Source organism: Tenrec ecaudatus, chromosome X (genome assembly GCF_050624435.1).
Source record: "Tenrec ecaudatus isolate mTenEca1 chromosome X, mTenEca1.hap1, whole genome shotgun sequence".
Taxonomy (NCBI): Eukaryota; Metazoa; Chordata; class Mammalia; order Afrosoricida; family Tenrecidae; genus Tenrec; species Tenrec ecaudatus.
This window is the reverse complement of record NC_134548.1, coordinates 75,837,493-75,857,103: the sequence shown is the minus strand read 5'-3', so window position 1 is coordinate 75,857,103 and position 19,611 is coordinate 75,837,493. Positions and strand designations below refer to the sequence as shown.

General features: G+C 38.8%; 1 protein-coding gene across 3 annotated transcripts in view; it reads left to right on the top strand.

The window, feature by feature from the left end:
- Positions 1–8,955, top strand: part of ARHGEF9 (Cdc42 guanine nucleotide exchange factor 9) — a 317,960-nt gene extending 309,005 nt beyond the window's left edge. For all 3 annotated transcript variants that reach the window (XM_075539602.1, XM_075539605.1, XM_075539600.1), the window contains one exon: positions 5,866–8,955. In XM_075539602.1, coding sequence (XP_075395717.1) covers positions 5,866–6,047 — 182 coding nt within the window. In that variant the 3' untranslated portion in view covers positions 6,048–8,955. The remainder of the gene's footprint in view (positions 1–5,865) is intronic.
- The last annotated feature ends 10,656 nt before the right edge of the window (positions 8,956–19,611 follow it).

Sequence of the window (19,611 nt, the reverse complement as noted above, 5' to 3'; positions counted from 1 at the left end):
TGTATAATTTTGAATTTGCTTCCCATTTGTTCTTATTCTATCGAAGACCTTTTAATGTGATCCCTTTCAGAGCATTTGATAACAGTAGCCAGGAACCATCTATTTCTTTTGGTCTTGGTGTTGGAGACTGATATTGATGTGATCCATTCATCCATTGAACTACTAGTCTCCATGTAACTTTAGTTTTCTGGTTTTGAAATTTTTTATTTGAGTTATATAAAGGTATATAGAACATATCATCAGTTTTACCTTTAATAATTAATTCATTCACATTTTATTTCATCTTATCCATTGCAATCCCTTCAATGTACCATCACTTATCTTACGTCTTCCTTGTATTTCTTGTTTCCATTATCCCTTCTTGCCTAGCCTTATAAACTTTGTCCCTTAGGTAAATTCTGCCTTTTTAATATAATAAATTATTGATTTTTTTAATTATTGATTATTTTGACATAGTAATGAGTTCAGTTCTAGGCTAGAAAGGTGACAGTTTCCATTAAAACTATCCTGATGATGTACTGTGTATGTATTGGGCTGCTAACTACATGGTGACCTGTTCTAAACCATCAGCCACTGTGTTGGAAAAAGATGAGGCTTTCTACCCTGTAAAGAGTTATAGTCTTGGACCCCCACAGGATCATTTCTACTCTGTCTTATAGGAGTTCTGTGAGTTGGAATCAACTTGATGTCAGTGCGTTGTTGGGATTTTTTTTTTAGCATAACTACCACACAATCTAGAATTTAACTACCAGAAATTTATCATAAAGGAATTAATACTTAGTTTCACACAAAAATCTGCTTATAGTAGCTTTGTTCATAATAGTGAAAACAAGAGACAACCCAGTTATCTTTTAATTGGTGAGTGATTAAATAAACTGTGGTATAATCATATAACAGAATATTAATATTAGTTTAAAAAGATGTATGTGACAATGACCCTGAATCTTCAAGGAATTATGTTTGCTGCATGAAAAAAAGCCAATCCATAAAAGTTAAATATTACATAGTTCTCTTTAGGGAACATCCTTGAAATGAAATTGTTTTAGAAATGGACAACAGACTAATGGTTGTTAGAGGTTACACTGAAAGAATTAACTAAAAGCAAGGCCCTATGAATTGCTGGAATACCAATTGAAATGTTTCAACAAGCTTATGAAGCACTGGAAGCACTCACTTACTTTGAGGACTAAGGTGCACCTGACCCAAGCCATAGTATTTTCAATTGTCTCATATGCATGTGAAAGTTTGACATTGAACAAGGAAGACTGAAAAAGAGTCTATGCAGTTCAACTGTGGTGCTGGAGGAAACTATTGAAAGTGCTATGGACTGCTAAAAGGACAACCTATCTGTCTTGGAAGAAGTAACAGCCAGAGTGTCCCCTAGAGGCAAGGTTGGCAATACTTAATCGGACATACTTAGGGCATATTATCAGATGAGACCAGTCCCTGGAGCAGGACATCATGCTTAGTAAAGTGGAGGGGCAGCAAAAAAGAGCAAGGCCCTCACCCAAATGGATTGACACAGTGGCTGCAACAATGGGCGCAGGAACAGGAACTGTTGTGCGGATGGTGCAGGACCAGGCAGCATTTCATTCTGTTGTGCATAGCATCTTGATGGTTAAGAAACAACTCGATAGCACCTAACAACAACACAGCAAAAGCATTTATCGGAGGACAATTTATAGTAAGCAACACACATAACAGAATAAATCAAAGATCAACAGCTTAACACATCATCTCCAGCAACTAGAACAAGAGTAACAAGACAAACCCTCAAACCACAGAAGAACAGAACTCAAAGATAAGAGCAGATATAAATCAACTGGAAAACAGAAAACAATAGAAAAATCAACCAGACAAAAATTGATTCTTTTAAAGTTTTCACAAAATTGACAAGCTGCTGGCAAATTGAACAAAGGAAAAGAAAGATAATATGCAAATACATAGAGTTAAAAAGGCAAAGAGTAACAACACAACAGATCCAAATGAAATAAAAATAATAATAGCACACTACTACAAAAGACTGTACTCCAACAAGTCTGTTAACCTAACGAATATACAAATAACTAGAAATACACCATCTACCAAATTAATGCAGATGGATGTTAAAAACCTCAACAGATCATACCAACAACAACAAATAGAGAAGGTCATCAAGAAATTTCCAACCAAAAATGCCCAGAACCAAATGAATTCACAGGGAAATTCTACCAAGTGTTCAGAGAAAAGTCAGCACCAATTCTCAAAATTCTTCCAAAATATAGAATGGGACAACAAACTCCTAAACTCATTCTATTAAGTAAATATAACTCTGATACCATTTACTTGTTTATTTTTGGTACAACTAGAAAATAGTGGGATGTTGAATTTTGGGGAAGATTTACTGTCTTGGGTGTCAACATTCATTCCATGGGCTGCGGGTAGTTTTTGTATCCCTTATACAAAACATACTTAATGGCAATTTGGAGTCACTGTCATGCATTTGTATGACTTGAGCATTTAAAATTTTGTTTCTATGTTGTTGGGTTTTTTTTAAATAGAAATTGTGTCTGAAAACCATTCTATCATGGCTTTCTTGTCAGAACTGTGTGCATTCTGTAACACCTTTTGTCATGGTCATCCAAATTGCCTAATAATTTTGCTATGTGCTGTGAAGGGTTCAACCTTTGAGTTTGTATTGTGTGGCACTAAATTGTGAATTAGTGGGGCTTAAAATGTAACAGCTTATCAACATTTGAAGATAATAGTACTTGACAACCTCTTTTTAAAAATTGCCCCCAAATTTAAAGCTGTAAAAATCACTGGAATTTAGAAAACATTCCATTATAGGATTTTGGTACATGCATTAAGAATTGTGTACAATTGCTCATAATATCTCTGTTCCCATCTTAAAACAACCAATAAAAGCCCAGTTACAAAAAAAATTGATGAACCCCTGAAGCATCTCATGATATGAATGGACCTGGAAATCTTTATACTGAGCAAAATTAGTCAATCACAAAAGGACAAATATTGTGTGAGACCACTATTATAAAAATAAACACCAATATAAAGGCAGACTTCTGTTCTCAAGTCATATAATCTTCTAGTCTGATCTCCCAAGTAACAAGGCAATGTGCCTGCCTCATGCATATGTCCTCCATTTTACATCTTAAAAATCACTTTGTCAGAGTGGCCCTCACCTTAACTTGGGTCCGATTCTCGTGTTGAAGGGACAAGGAGAAGACCAATCATTCCTGAGATATAATATTGCTCCATATGTCACCCCAAATCCATCACCAAAGGGTGCCCAGGGAACCCTAATGGAAATTCAAATCCAGAGGTGAGGTGAGCATGTTTGTCAAACAGAAGGTGATTTCACTTCTGTTGGTAGGTAAGCTAGGAGGGGCAACCTGCCATTGGGACAAATGCTTAACATTATCTAGACCCTCCCAATGATAGAATACATCATGTATTACATTCCTAATCAGGTACTCTTGACTGAGTTTCTATCCAGCCCTTTGTGATCCAGGTTGCGTGTTATAGACAATTGGGGCATTAGGCTTTGTCCTTTTGAAGAACACAACATCCTCCATTAGTCACACCAGAAGATTCTGTTTCGGAAAGCCCACTGAGTGAACTGGACTTTACCATATACATACTTGTAGCAAATTAAAGGAACACATAGTCCCTTTGACTTAAGACTGAAGTGCACTAGTGTTAAAAAGAGCAGAGGATTGCTGTCCCAAGGTTGTGGACATGGAAGTCATGTTCAAATCTCTTGCTTTGATGTGGCTCAGTAATTGACAAATTATTACGATCCTATATTTGCTATGGTCATACTCTCTTTGCTTTTTATGAAATTTCTTAATCCATCAGGCATAGTTCTTAGTGAGTGAGCATATTGAAAATTTGCCATATCTTCAATGCTCATTGTCCATGTAAAGAATGTCCAGTCACTTAAGTTTTAAATCTGTACAAGACCATAATCAATGTATTTTGGCCTAAAAATCTGTCTTATAATTATATACATTCCTTTTCTCAGCTGTATTTTAAGTTGTATACCATTGGCTAAATTAATATTTTAATAGAGTTGCCATATGTCCCATGAAGATTATTTATAATATTTTCCAATAAAATGATAATGATGTTTATAAAATGGACCAGGGACACCACAGATACATGAATGAATTTTGAACTCTAACTAACTCAAAACCCTAACCTAAATACAATTTGTTCTTATGCTGTGGCCCGACTTGATACTTGCCATCATGAAGGGATCACTGAATATGTGCGTGCTGTAGTAAAGTGTGGTGAAGAAATTAGATGACCCCTAGCTATCAGAAAGAATAATGCCTGGGGTCTTAAAGTCTTACCTTAAAATTAGTAGCCATCTACGTGTCAGCTAAGCCCACAGGGAAGAAGCACATGAGTCCCTCTGATCCAAGGATTATAAATAATAAAATCCAAAATCTAAAGATGAAATTTTATCTTAGATTCTGATTATCCAGTTAGATCTTAGACTCCAGTTACTCAGTTTGCAAAAGACTCTGGATGGCAGTGAAAAATTCATTTGCAGAGTCCCCACATGGATCAAACCTTCAGTGACTCCCCTCTGACCATTGAGCAGAGATGGGAATAGCCTTACTAGCAGTCAGAGTTCATTGGAAAATTGAATACTGCAGATATAGTTAGATTAGAATTGAACATCTTCTCAGTTGTTTTCCCTTTTGACCCATTTTTAATTTTGTTCTTATTTCTATTAATCTTCTGCTTTCTCTTCAATTGAGATTTTTCTGTTTTATTTTGTTGTAATTGTTGGGGGTTTGTGTGTTTGTTTGTTCATATTAAATTCAAGAGAGGTAAATCTACTGAGATAGTAACTAGATTAATACTGTATATACTCGAGCATAAGCTGCCTCGAATATCAGTCGAGGCACTTAATTTTACCACAAAAACTTCATTAAAAATGTGCTGGAAAACTCGGTTTATACACGAGTATATATGGTAGTTTCTTAGGATTATGACAAGGAGGTTGGGAGGAAATGGCACACTAATAATTAGAGGTGCAAGAATGAAGAAAACGTCCTAAAATTTATTGTGATGATGATTACACAACTCTTTTTAGCATATTTAAACCAGGGAATTCTATTGTACATGAATCATATCTCAATAAAACTGTTAATATAGCTTTAAAAGCTTAGGTCTTTCATCTTCGTGTTATTGAAGCTATTCCCTTTGAAAGGTCTCATGTAGATTCCAAGTCTTCCTTGCCTTCCATAAATCATAACTGCTGGTGGTGAATTTGCTTTCTTCACTATCCATTTCATTTGCCCTATTAAGTGTGCATGTCATCTCTCTCAACCAGAGGTAAAACCCTGAATCATTTGTTTAGAAAGTTTTTTTCTTCTAAATGTCTGCTGTGACAGCAGTGGTTCTTAATCAGACTCCTTTGACACTCCCAAAAGGAGTTAAGGAGGGAGCAAGCTTTGCATAAGAGACTAAGCTTTTAGAAAGAGCTCTGGATTGGAACTTCAGAGAATACGGATTATAGCGTTTGCTTTGCCACTAACTTATCATATGACCTTGGTTAGGACATTTCTCGCTACATCTTGTTCCTTATCTGTAAAATGGTGCATGACAGCATACCAAGTTTCTTAGTGATATCTTATTAGATGGAAAAGTTGTAATGTTTTGGTAATGGTCACACCATTCCAAAATCTGTTAAAGACAGGAATTCTTCCTTTGGATGGTTTGCAATTACAATTCCTACTGTATAATAGTTGGCCTTAAATTGTCTGCCCAACGTGGTCACTGAGTAATTTGAGAAGTTGCTTGCTACTACCTAACTTATGCCCTTTCCCTTTGATCTCTAATCTACTCTAGGTGTCAACTCTGCCCGCTCAGTTCCTCCTTCCTACCCACCACCGCAAGACCCATTAAACCAGAGCCAATACCTGGTCCCCGATGGCATCGTTCAGTCGCAGGTCTTTGAGTTCACCGAACCCAAGCGCAGCCAGTCACCATTCTGGCAAAACTTCAGCAGGTTAACCCCCTTCAAAAAATAATACCTGGAGGGAGTCAGATAATTTTAAAATAAAGTAAATAAAATTATATTTATAGATGGATCTTTTTTCAGAGAAGCACTGTTGAAATGTGTGTATGTAGAAGTATATATGTATATATATGCATATATGCACACAAACACACATACCCTTGAGTGTATGTACACACACACACACAGAGAGAAGGACCAAAAACGTTTTCTGTTGGTTTTGGGAGGTGAAGTTGGTAGTTAGTAGAAAGAGGTACCAATGACTTCCAAATATTTCATCCCTTCTAAAGAGTTTTGAGTTCTTACCCAGTTTATCTCCTCTTTCCATTTAAAAAAAGACATTTATAATTGTTCCTTTTCTTGTTGAGATAATCTATTTGCTCTCTTGTGAGTGATTCGTTGACTTGTCATTATTACCATAGATGTGTTTGTATTGGGTTTTCTTTCCTGATGATACTGATGCTGATGACTTTCATTTAATTTAATGTAGTGGAGTTTGGGGAGTTGGGATTTCTTTTTTCCCACTTTCACTTTTCACTGGGGATCCCTTTTTTCCTCTCCCTCAGCTGACCATCTGCAAATGTTCCTGAAGCTCTGCAGTTGCCCCAACAAGCTTTTTCCCTGCATCCTCTGTCCTAAGTCTTGCCCGTCTGGACATGCTCTGTTGTGCCCTGTGACATAACTACTTGGTATTTATACTGCTTTCACTGTGTTTTAGGTGTTGTGTAGGGATCAAAATAAAACAGAAACAAAGGAGTGTTGGAACATAATGATACTGGAAAGGACTTCTGTTCATGGAAAATTCTAGTTTTGAACTATTTCTTTGCTTAGCATCGGGGGCTCCATGTTGCTGTACTGGCAGGTCATGGTAGCATAGCTTGGACCAATTATTTTGTGAATATGCTTTTGGTTGAAAGGCTTCCCTGGCCCAGAAGCATATCTAAACTGGAAGCCTCGTGGAGGAAGAATTTAACTGGTCCCCAATACCAAGAGGTTTTTAAGGCTGTACTCACCACAGCAAGCAGTCCAAGGAACAGTCGTTTCTGCTGCCATTTGCAGGTGTTTTCTATTTTGTTTTGTTAGGGATGGCACTGATCGGTGTCTAAGGAGGGATACAAGACAGAATCCACCTGACCAAGATCATCAACTTTCTTCCAGTTATTAACCTGGACAGAGTCCAAAACTGAAAGTTGCCTATTACAGGAAAAAAGAGACAACCTTGGCACCAGATATATACGTGCAGTAGCTATCACTCCAATTGTTAATAGATTGCATGGATAATCTTCCCTGCCTCCTTCCTTACTTTTTCCCTTCTTTTTCCTGTTCTCCCAGTAAAGAAGAATTTTTGGTGTTGACAAAGTTAAAGTAGTTCTGGTTCTCAAAGAAGGTCCTATTTCCAACATCCTCATGTCGAAGGACATTTGACGCAAGGAAACAAAAGACACAGGACACTTTTTCCTGCAGTGAAAGGGTATGAAGCAAAGATACTGTCCTCAGGTTCACATTCGAAAGTTTCACACTTGGGCCAAACTAATTTCTCCCATAAAGAGGCAAGCTCACTATAAGTGCAGTAGTATATATTCCTCTTCCCCACATAACCACGTGGGTATATAGAGACCTTGATTAGCAAGTAGTATGGAGTACAAAGGAGCTAAGAGAGGTCTTAATATTATTGGGTCTTAGACCCCATAAAAATAGTTCATCATGAAATAATTCCAGCTTATTAAGCATAGCTTGTTTGGTTACTGTGCTATGCCTCCTGAACCATACCAGGCCATGCCCAGCCTGGGAATATTTCCTTTGTAGAAATCAAATGACAAGTTTAAGCTTCAATTAAATTCTTTAACCCCCCCCCCCCCACCGCCCCAAGCTGAGCTTGGCAAAAGTCTGTGGCTCTGGACTGAGCACTAGTGCTCCTTACATAACTCAGTTAATTAAGCTGTCTTGGCAAGGGGCTTGGTGCCAAGCATTCAGACTACTAAAGTGTCCCAGCTTGTGATCAGAGTCTCTAGGTAGCATTGCAAGTCTTCTTTGAGTGTATATCACCCTCCTCCTTTCTACTCTTCCTCCTAGGATCAGCCATGACCTGTTTTTTTCCAGGGCTAAGGCACACCAGGAGGGAATGCTTAGAATAATTCCTAAGCTTATCAGTCCAAACATATCTTGGACAAAAGCTCCTCCTCACAGGACTTGTACCCAGAGCTCCAGTAACAGAGATAGCACTCACTGCTTTCCACCTCTCGTCTACTCAACCAAATGGCATCACAATATGTCAATGAGTTGTGAAAACAACAAGAAATCAGTTTGCCACCCGTTGAAGTGGTTCCTCAGCTTTTAGTCACAAAGTGGACCAGTGGACAGCAACCTAAAGGGGACCCTATTACCTTGGTTCAGGGTACCAACTTATTCTTTGTCCTCAAAACATTGCCAACATTACAAACTCTAACTCTCCTCCATTTCTGCATGTTCCCAAGATCTTCTTTCCGCAACTCCATGGGGGCCAGGATTTGCTCTCCAAAAGGGTTGCTAGTATATTTGGTACCTGCTAAAAGGTGATCCTGACAAAAAGATCCACTCTCTCTTTTTCCCTCCCTTTCTATCCTTTTCTCTATGTGTATATCTCTAATTGATCTATAAGGAGGGCAACAAGAGAGTTCCAAAAATTCTAGTGTGAAGCCAAATAGTAATCTTTTAGTGCTTTGGGGGTAGAGGGCTGGGCTGGGATGGATGGATGGGTAATAGTGATTTTGATGACCCCTGCTGCTCTGCATTTGCCAATTTATTCTTTTGTTTCTTCTATATGATTATTTGACTCTGTCAAACAAGTGTCAAACTTGTGTGTTTAAAAAACAACAATAAATGTTTAACAACAACGAAGAGAGATATTGTAATGACACAAAGCCTTATGAAAATATTTATGGAATTCAATAAAAGGAGTAAAAAGATGCTTCCATGATTAATTCTTGATGTGTGTGTGTGTGTGTGTGTCTGCTCGCGTGCATGTGTCCAATTGAAAAATAAAGGGGGTTTACCTGGAATGGGTTCATAATTCTTGAAAGATAGGAGGGCAGCATACCTCAACTCAATCTTGACCGGCCGGTCCTTCTGTTGTCACATTGTCAAGGAGATGAGCACAGGGTTTCATTGGCACGTTCCAAATGTCACATGAAAGTTCTCTACGTTTCTAATTGTGCCCTAAAAGAAAGCTTTGTTACAGTAACAGAACTGAGATTGCTGAAAACCAATGGTAAATCAAAGACTAGTAATAGTAAACCAAAAGAATTACAAAACCAATTAAACTCCCAAACGTGGGTGGTTTCTGAAGTTAATGTGAAAGCATTGGTTGGGAGGAGCGGGGGGCGGGTGTAGCATCCTGGAATTTCTGGTTGGGATATATTGGCAGATAATCAGCAAACTGGAGACACGAGTCTCTAACTTCCATCAAATTACTTCTGCGAACAGAACCATCCCTCTTAAGCTCCTGAGATGAGATTTACCTGATATATCACCTGAGGCAGTACCTGGACAATTGCCGAGGGCATAATTCCAGGCACAGACACTGCATAAGACATTAATGAATTCTCCCCAAAAACACATGGTCCAGTATTGCTTCTAAACTTATAATTAGACTTAAGTTTCAGCAAGCCTCAAAAGATGAAGTACAAATTGTGACTCAGGAAGAAGTGCATTACACTCTGAAAGAACTACTTGTTTTTTTTTTCTAATATGTACCAACAGAATACTAAGGAATATGTGTGGAAACTATGATTAAGAGTGTGGGAGAATGGCTTAAGAAATATAAACTTGACTCAGTCTTAATTTATCAATATGGGCCCACTAAATATAGCTTATTCAGGGTTTCAGTTTAAGAGGTTTGGAAAGAATTTAATAGTTCATTTTTTGTTTTTTATTTTTTTAATCGTTTTATTAGGGGCACATACAACTCTCATCACAATCCATACATACATCAATTGTGTAAAGCACATTTGTGCATTCATTGCCCTCATCATTCTCAAAACAGTTGCTCTTCACTTAAGCTCCTGGCATCAGGTCCTCATTTTCCCCCTCCCTCCCCGCTCCCCCTCCCTCATGCACCCACAATAATTTATAAATTATTATTTTATCACCCTCATCATTTTCAAAGCATTTGCTCTCCACTTAAGCCCTTTACATCAAGTCCTCTTTTTCCCCTCCCTCCCCGCTCCCCCCTCCCTCATGAGCCCTTGATAATTTAAAATTATTATTTTGTCATATCTTTCCCTGTCTGAGGTCTCCCTTCACCCACTTTTCTGTTGTCCGTCCCCCAGGGAGGAGGTCACATGTAGATCCTTATAATCGGTTCCCTCTTTCCAACCTACTTTCACTCTACCCTACCAGTATCACCACTCACACCATTGGTCCTGGAGGGATCATCCGCCCATTTAATAGTTTATTTAGTTGGTTCTTAAAACATGAATTGCATGGTGACCTACATTAAATGAAGTTGAAGTACCTAACCAACCTTAGTATACCATAGAAAAATGGGGAACAAGTAAGTGTGGTGAAGAAAGCTGATGGTGCCCGGCTATCGAAAGCGATAGTGACTGGGGTCTTAAAGGCTTGAAGATAAACAAGCGGCCATCTAGCTCAGAAGCAACAAAGCCCACATGGAAGAACACACCAGCCTGTGTGATCGAGTGGTCCCGAAGGGATCAGTTATCAGGCATCAAAGAACAAAAAATCATATCATTGACTGCACACCTCCATGATAGGATCGCGGAAGACAAATGGGTGCATGAGCAAATGTGGCGAAGAAAGCTGATGGTGCCCGGCTATCAAGAGATAGTGTCTGGGGTCTTAAAGGCTTGAAGGTGAACAAGCGGCTATCTAGCTCAGAAGCAAAAAAAGCCCACATGGAAGAAGCACACCAGCCAGTGCAATCACGAGGTACCAAAGGGACCAGGTATAAGGCATCATGCAAAAATATATATATATGTGTGTATGTGTGTATATATATATATATATATATATATACATATATGTACCATATTGAATGAAGGGGGAAGTGCAGAGTGGAGACCCAAGGCCCAAGTGTCGGCCACTGGAGATGCCCTCATAGAGGGGTTTAGGAGAGGAGATGGGTCAGTCAGGGTGCGAGGTAGTACCGATGAAGAACACAGCTTTCCCCCAGATCCTGGATGCTTCCTTCCCCCAACTACCATGATCCGAATTCTACCTTGCAGGGCTGGATAGGGCAGAGGTTGTACACGGGTGCATATGGGGGCTGGAGGCACAGGAAATCCAGGGTGGATGATACCTTCAGGACCAAGGGTGTGAGGGGCGATGCTGGGAGAGTGTAGGGTGAGTGGGTTGGAAAGGGGGAACTGATTACAAGGATCCACATGTGACCTCCTCCCTGGGAGAGGGACAGCAGAGAAGGGGGGTGGAAGGGAGACTCTGGATAGGGCAAGCTTTGACAAAATAATGTATAAATTACCAAGGGCACATGAGGGAGCGGGGAGTGGGGAGGGAGGGGGAAAAAAGAGGACTTGATGCAAAGGGCTTAAGTGGAGAGCAAATGCTTTGAGAATGATTGGGGCAGGGAATGTGCGGATGTGCTTTATACAATTGATGTATGTATAGGTATGGATTGTGGTAAGAGTTGTATGAACCCCTAATAAAATGTTTAAAAGAAAAAGAAAAATGGATCCAATTACTTAGGGAAATTTACATCTTAGAATGGTTTTATCAAGTTATACTCATAAAATCAGACATGGAGGACACACCTTTTACCACAACAGTGAAGAATGAATTTGTGAAGGGAGCTTCAACGTCAGCCTCAAACTGCTGTGATTACTATTTAACTCAAGTCCGATCCAGCAGGGGAAGCAGCCCTAATTGAATCGAAACACCTAATTGCAATGAGATCGATTGGACTTCTGAGTGGTAGGAACTTATTCAAAAAGACAAAGTGGATATTGTAACCATAATGGGCAGCAGAGTGAAAGCAATCGTTAGACTGGTGTGACTCTTAGGGACTCTTATTTACTCAATCTGTATAAACAGAAGAATTCTTGGTCAAGTGAATGGCCATCTGAATTGAATGGTTAGACCTCAGGTGTGAGCCAATTTACAGACTCACAATTTCAGTGAATAAAGGTAAGGCCTGGGGCTTCCATTCAGCCCCCCACAAAGGGACTTTTAAAAGAGTGACTGGGGAAAAGGAATAATAAGACTTTTCAGGGATTATTGCATGCTGCATCTGAATTGACACTAACTTAGGAGACACAAAACATCACTGTGGCACACCAATCAGAATGGGGGCATATGGAGGTAAAGTCATTAACATACATTTCATAGTAGGTTTAATGTCTCCCAGAATCCAGTAGGTTCAAAGTCTCCCAGAATCTACACTGTGGTGATTTCCCCAGTTCAAGAATGCCTAATTACATCATCAAAAAAACCCAAAAAACCTTACCATAGTGAATGAAGGGGGAAGTGCAGAGTGGAGACCCAAAGCCCATTTGTCGGCCACTGGAGATCCCCTCAGAGAGAGGTCTAAGGGAGGAGATGAGTCAGGGTGGGACATAGCACCAACGGAGAATACAGCTTTCCTCCACTTCCTAATTGCCCCTCCCCCACTACCATGATCCGAATTCTACCTTGCAAGTCTGGATAGAGCAGAGGTTGTACACTGGTACATATGGGAGCTGGAGGCACAGGGAATCCAGGGTGGATGACAACTTCAGGACCAGGGGTGTGAGGGGCGATAGTGGGAGAGTAGAGGGTAAGTGGGTTGGAAAGGGGGAACCGATTATAAGGATCTACATGGGACCTCCTCCCTGGGGGACAGACAACAGAAAAAGGGGTGAAGGGAGATGCCGGATAGGGTAAGATATGACAAAATAATAATTTATAAATTAAGGGCTCATGAGGGAGGGGAGAACGGGGAGGGAGGGGAAAAAAGAGGACCTGATACACAAGGCTTAAGTGGAGAGCAAATGCTTTGAAAATGATTAGGGAAAAGAATGTACAAATGTGCTTTATACAATTGATGTATGTATATGTATGGATTGTGATAAGAGTTGTATGAGCCCCTAATAAAAAAATTAAAATTTAAAAAAGAATGCCTAATTAGAATAAACATACTCAGTAACTGACAAACCCAGCAGGAATTGCAATATTGAAGGCATTAGGATGACCTCAATCTAGGAAAATAGTAAACCAAAAGCAATACCACATTTCTGGAAGGATTACAGAGATTACTGCCAAGACTTTGAAGATGCAGGAGTTCTGTTTCCCACCACTTCCTCGGTTAACTCACCTGTTTTGTTTAAAGAATGAGAGTTGACAAAAGTTAACTAACTAGCTAGTTTCAACCCCACCAGCTGCTCTGTGGGAGAAAGATAAGGCTGTCTGCTCCCATAAAGCTATACGGTTTGGGAAATCCTTTATAGAGTCACTATAAATTGGAATCCATTCAAGGGCAATATGTTTTTTTTTTGTTTTTTGTTTGGCAATATGTTTTTTAAGTGATAACTTCAATTACAGTTTTTGTTATTGATGTGGTTTCATTGCTTGAGCAATTTGGTTCTTCTGGTGTCTAGTATGCAGCTATTGGTCTATCCAATACTTTTATCTCAATTCTGTTTTCAAAGGATCGCCTGGTAAGACCAACAATATAATTTCACCATTCTACTTCAGGAGTATATCACCTCATCTTTACTACATTATAATTTACTACGAGGGGTCCTGCCACATTGTTTAATGAACAGAGCCATATGATCTTGCTGCTTAAATGGTGTTTGAAGTGTCAGTAGAAGATTGATGTAGCTGGAGTCTTTGGTAAGCCCCTATTGGTGAATTACAGTGCAGACCCTTAGGATCTTAGGCAAAGCACTGTCATCCTATGAAGATAACTACTGTCCTTTTTGAGAACAAGATTGTGGCTTTTTTCTGCACCTTAATAGAACCTGAACACCCAACTGTGGGCCACTAAGGCATCATGTTTTTTATGGTTCCCATATTCTCAAATTTGAACATACGCAGCAACAGCACTCCTTGAATAAATGGAAGAAGTATACGCAAGATTGGGTTCCAGCAGAATCTGAAGGCATAACTAAGTTGCATGAGGAAGTGACTTCACTCTTGTCACATTACGTTCCACCTCTCAGTCTGCCTCTATAGTATTTATGGCACCGTGGGTAGTTTCTTATAATACGCTGACTGAGAAAGAGCAATTACATGCTTGCTTTACAGGCCATTCTGAACAGCATGGACAACAGCACTCCAGTCCCTTTCTGAGATCTCTCTGAAGGACATTGGTGAAGGGCAATCCTTTCAATGGGGAGAACTTTGAGCACTGCAATGTGCTGATGCTTGCAAACGGAAATGGCTATATGTATATATGATATACAACAGAGTGAACCGAAAAAATAAGCACAATACAATCCCTTTCACTTCCTTAAAATTGTCACTATGTTTGAAACAATTGTTGGAGATAATAGGTCACTCCATCTTTTTGAATCTCTTTCTATTTTGTGCTGACCCTCTACTAAACATGATGTCCTTCTAGGAACTGGTATTTCCTGGTAATATGCCCTTGCTTCTTTTTTTTAATCATTTTATTGGGGGCTCATACAATTCTTATCACAATCCATACATACCTCCATTATGTTAAGAACATTTGCACATTTGTTGCGATCATCATTTTCAAAACTTTTGCTTTCTACTTGAGACCTTGTTATCAGCTCCTCAGTTTCCCCCTCCCTCCTTTTTTCTTTTTAAATTTTTTTCTTTTTTTGTACTAACTTATTCTCTTCTGGGTCATTGATTTTCTTTTTTGTTGTCATCGTCCTGTTCTCTTTTGTCGCTCTGTCATGCGATGCCTTGTTTTTGGTACATATTATTATTTCTGAAGATCTATCCACATAAGATAGGCTGGATGAACAGTCTGGAGGAGAAAACAACGGGACTGATGGTTCCAAGGGGACATGGGAAAGGGGAGGCAGGGGTAAGGAGGTGGTATTGACCAACCCAGGGACAAGGGAGCAACAAGTGATTCAAAATTAGTGGCAAGGAGGGTGTGAGAGGCCTGGTAGGGATTCAGCAAGAGCAATGTAACCAATAGAAATTACTGAAACCCAAATGAAAGCTCAGCATGATAGTGGGACAAGAGTAAAGAGCCAGGAGGCAAAGGGCATTTATAGAGGTCAAAATACAGGCATGTATATATGTAAATATATTTATATAGGATGGTGGGGAAATAGATCTACGTGCATATATTTATAGGTTTAGTATTGAGGCAGCAGACCTCGACTCAAGTACTTCCTCAATGCAAGAACAGTTTGTTCTATTAAATTGGCGTTCTATGATGCACACTTTCCGACACGATCGCTGAAGACAAATTTGTGCATAAGCAAATGTGGTGAAGAAAGCTGATGGTGCCCAGCTATCAAAAGATAGAGCGTCTGGGATCTTGCGGGTAAACAAGCAGCCCTTGCTTCAAAAGAGCATTCTTCTTGTACTTTTCTAAGACCAATTTGTTTGTTCTTCTGACAGTTTGTAGCATATTCTATATTCTTTACAACAGCATAATTAAATGGCCATTGCTTCTCCAGTCTTCCTTATTATTGGCCAGCTTTCACATGCATTGGAAGCAATTAAAAATACCATGGCTTGGAGTAGGCACACTTTAGTCCTCAAACTGAAATCTTTCAAAAATTCTTTTGCAGCATATTTACTCAGTGCAATAAATACATCATTAGTTTTCTTGACTTCTGTTTCCAAGTATAATTAAATCGTTGAAAGATTCACATTTTTCTCCATTTAATATCATGTTGTCGAATGTAATCTGCACTGAAGCCTATCGTTTTTATTGTAATCCTTAAATTCTTGAAGTCCTATTCTTTTTCAACAAGCAAGATTGTGTCATCTGTTTATTACAACTCTTTAAATTAGTCTTCTTCCAATCATGCTGCCATTCTTCTTCATAAATGAAGCTTCCAGGATTATTTGTTCAGCATACAGATAGAATAATTTAACCTTATTCTGTTTAAATGACTGCCTCTTAGTCTATATAGAGGTCCCACATACATAGTTAAGTGTTCTTAAATTTCCATTCTTTACAATATTGACCATAGTTTGTTGAAGCCAAAAAGTTTAATGCATTTATGTAGTCAAAAAAACATCAGCAAACATCTTTATGATTCTCTCTCCTTTCATTCAAGACCCTTTGTACATCAGCAATCCTGTATCTTATTCCACATCTTCTACTAACTCCAGTTGGAATTCTGTCAATGTACTGCTCCAAGTATATTTGATATCTCCAGAAAAAAATCCAGTTGCATGTGATACTATTGATAGTGTTCATTAATTTATTCATTATGATGGGTTACCTGTCTTGGGAATGGTTACCTATCTTCTAGGCGGTTTGACAGGTAGATATATTACATATATTTTGGCAGATAGGAGTGAGTGCTTTCAGCACTGCATTTGTTGAAGCATTTGGTTTGGTATTCTGTTAATTGCTGGAGTCTTGTTTTTCACTAAATTTTCAATGAAGCTTGGACTTTTTCTTTCAATACTATTTGTTCTTGAAATAGTTGAACGCCAACATTTTTTTGCTCAGTGACTGTTGTTTTCATCATCTTCTCATGCTTCCTGCATTGTTCAATATTTTTCCTGTAGACTCCTTCAATACTTCAAGACTAGGCTTGAATTTTTCATTCGTTTTTTAGTATGATAAATGCTAACCATATTCTTTACTTTGGGTCAGCTAGCACCAAGTCTTGGGTATTACATTACAATACTCTAAATTGTATTCCTAAGTTGCTCTTTGAGCATTTCTCTTCAGCCCCTTTAGTTCATCTAATTTTCCATTTGATTTAGCTAATCTATGTTCAAGAACAAATTTCAGAGTCTCTTCTCACATCCACTTTGAACTGCCCTTTCTTCATATATGATGTTCTTCATGTCATCCCAAAGCTCACCAGATCTTTTCTCATTAGTGTTCAATGGGCCAAATCTGTTCTCGAGACGTTCTCAGAATTAAGGTGGGATATATATATATATATATATATATACTGTATGTAGATCATATTTTTGTTTCCATGAATTTGTTTTAATTGACTTCAGCATGCATATGAGCAATTGCTAGTCTATCCATAGTCAGATTCTGACTTCCTTTAGGCTGCTAACATTTAGTTTCTCCATCCTCTCTTACCACAGATGGAGTCAATTTGTTTCCTGTGTATTCCATCAGGCAAAGTCCAGGTATACAATCACCATTTATGATGTTTAAAAAAATTATTTGCAATGAAGTAGTTGTTGGTCTTGCAAAATTCAATCGTGTGATCTCCAGCTTCATTTCTGTCACCAAGTTCATATTTTCCAACTACTATCCCTCCTTTGTTTTCAGTGTTTACATTCCAACCATGTTTGATCAATTACAAACTGGGGAAGTTGATAAAATTCTGCAATTTCTTCATTACTGTCACTAGTAGTTGCTGCATAAATTTGAATAATAGTTATACTAACTGTACTTCCTTATATGTGTATAGATATTATCCTATCACCGACAGCACTATACTTCAAGAGAGATCATGAAATGTTCATTTTGAAAAATGAATGCCATCCTATTCCTCATGAATTTATCTTTTCTGGCATAGCAAACCATACGGTTGATTGTCTAACTGAAAATGACCAATACCAATTCAGCTCAGTTCACCTATGCCTTGTTGTTGTTAGGTGCCAGACAATCTGTTCTGACCCATAGCAACCCTATGTATAAAAGGAGGAAACATTCTGCAGTCATGCACCATCCTTACAATTGTTCCTATAATGGAGTCCATTTTTTCAGCTACTGTATTAATCTGTCTCATTGAGGGCCTTCCTCTTTTTTGCTGCCCCTTCACTTCAACAAGCATGATGTGCTTACCCAGGGACTGGTCTCTCGTGATAAGTCCAAAATATGTAAGATTAAGTCTTATATTCTGGCCTCTAAGGAGCACTCTGGCCATACTTCTTCCCAAACACATCAGTTTGTCCTTTTAGCAGTCCATGGGACTTCCATTATTCTTTACTGGCACTACAATTCGAATACATCAATTCTTCTTTGGTCCTTTTTATCCAATGCCCAACTTTCACATTAGGCAATTGAAAGTACCAAGGATTGGATGCGGTGCACCTTAGTCCTCAAAGTAACATACTTGCCTTTCATAATCTAAAAATGTCTTGTGCAGCAGTTGTACATAATGCAACACTCCTTTTGATCTCTTGACTGCTGCTTCCATGAGCATTGATTGCATATCAAAACAAGACAAATCCTTGACAACTTCCATTTTTTTCTCCATTTAACTGGTCCAGTTGTTATCATTTTGGTCTTCTTTATATTGAATTGCAATCCTGACTGAAGGCTGTAATCCTTGCTTTTCATCAGCAAGTGCTTCAATTCTTGCTCATTTTCAGCATGCAAGGTTGTGTCCATCATCTGCATATTGCAGGTTAATAAGACTTTTTCCAATTCTGATATTTCATTCAGCATACATATTGAATAAGTAAGGTGAGAGGATACAACCGTGACCCACACATTTGCTGATTTTAAACCATGTAGTATTATTCCCTTGTTCTGTTCAAACAGCTGCCTTTTGACCCATGTACAAGTCCTAGAATCCCCATTCTTCTCAATGTTATCCATAGTTTGTTATGATCCACACAGTCAAATGCCTTAGCATAGTTAGTATAACACAAGTAAACATCTTTCTGGTATTCTTTGCTTTGAGCCAAAATCAATCTGATACTAGCAATGATATCCGTTGTTCCCTGTATTCTTCTGAATCCTGGCTAAACCTCTGGCAACTCCATGTTCATGTACTGCTGTAACCATTGTTGGATGATCTTCAGTAAAATTTTACTTGTGTGTGATATCAGTGATATAGTTCTACCGTTTGAGCATTATTGGGTCCCCTTTCTGTGAAATTGGTACATATATGGATGTTTTCCAGTCAGTTGGTCAAGTAGCTGTCTTTCAAACTTCCTTTCTTCTTGTTTTATCAGCTGGTTGAAACATTTCAAGTAGTATACCATCAATTTCTAGAGGCTTATTTTTAGATGAAGCTTTCAGTGTAACTTGAGCTACTTCCTTTGGCACCAATGGTTGGTACAGTGACTCTGTGTATTCTTTCCATATTCTTTTGATGCTTCCTGCATCATTAAATAGTGTGCCTATAGAATCTTTCAAGATTGCAACTCAAGGCTTGGATTTTTTTTCTTGAATTCTTTCAGCTTAAGATATGCTGTGTGTATTCCAAGATGTGAATGCAACATACCTGCATGAAGCAGAGAATGAATAGCGAGGTCTGAGGGACCTGGCCCAATCCCAACTACGCAGGCAGCCCCTCCACTTCCCCCAGAAGAATTCACTTGAGAGGACAACACTGAGGCTACAGTTCATGGAGAGGGAGATGTCTGATCAGAGCACACAGGAGCAAATGAAGGGAGAAGAGAGAGAGTGGAGCATATCCTGGCCCACCAATACCTGAGGATACTATTCCTGCTGAGAGCAGCCAATGCACAGAGAGGACCATAGAGCCAGCCCC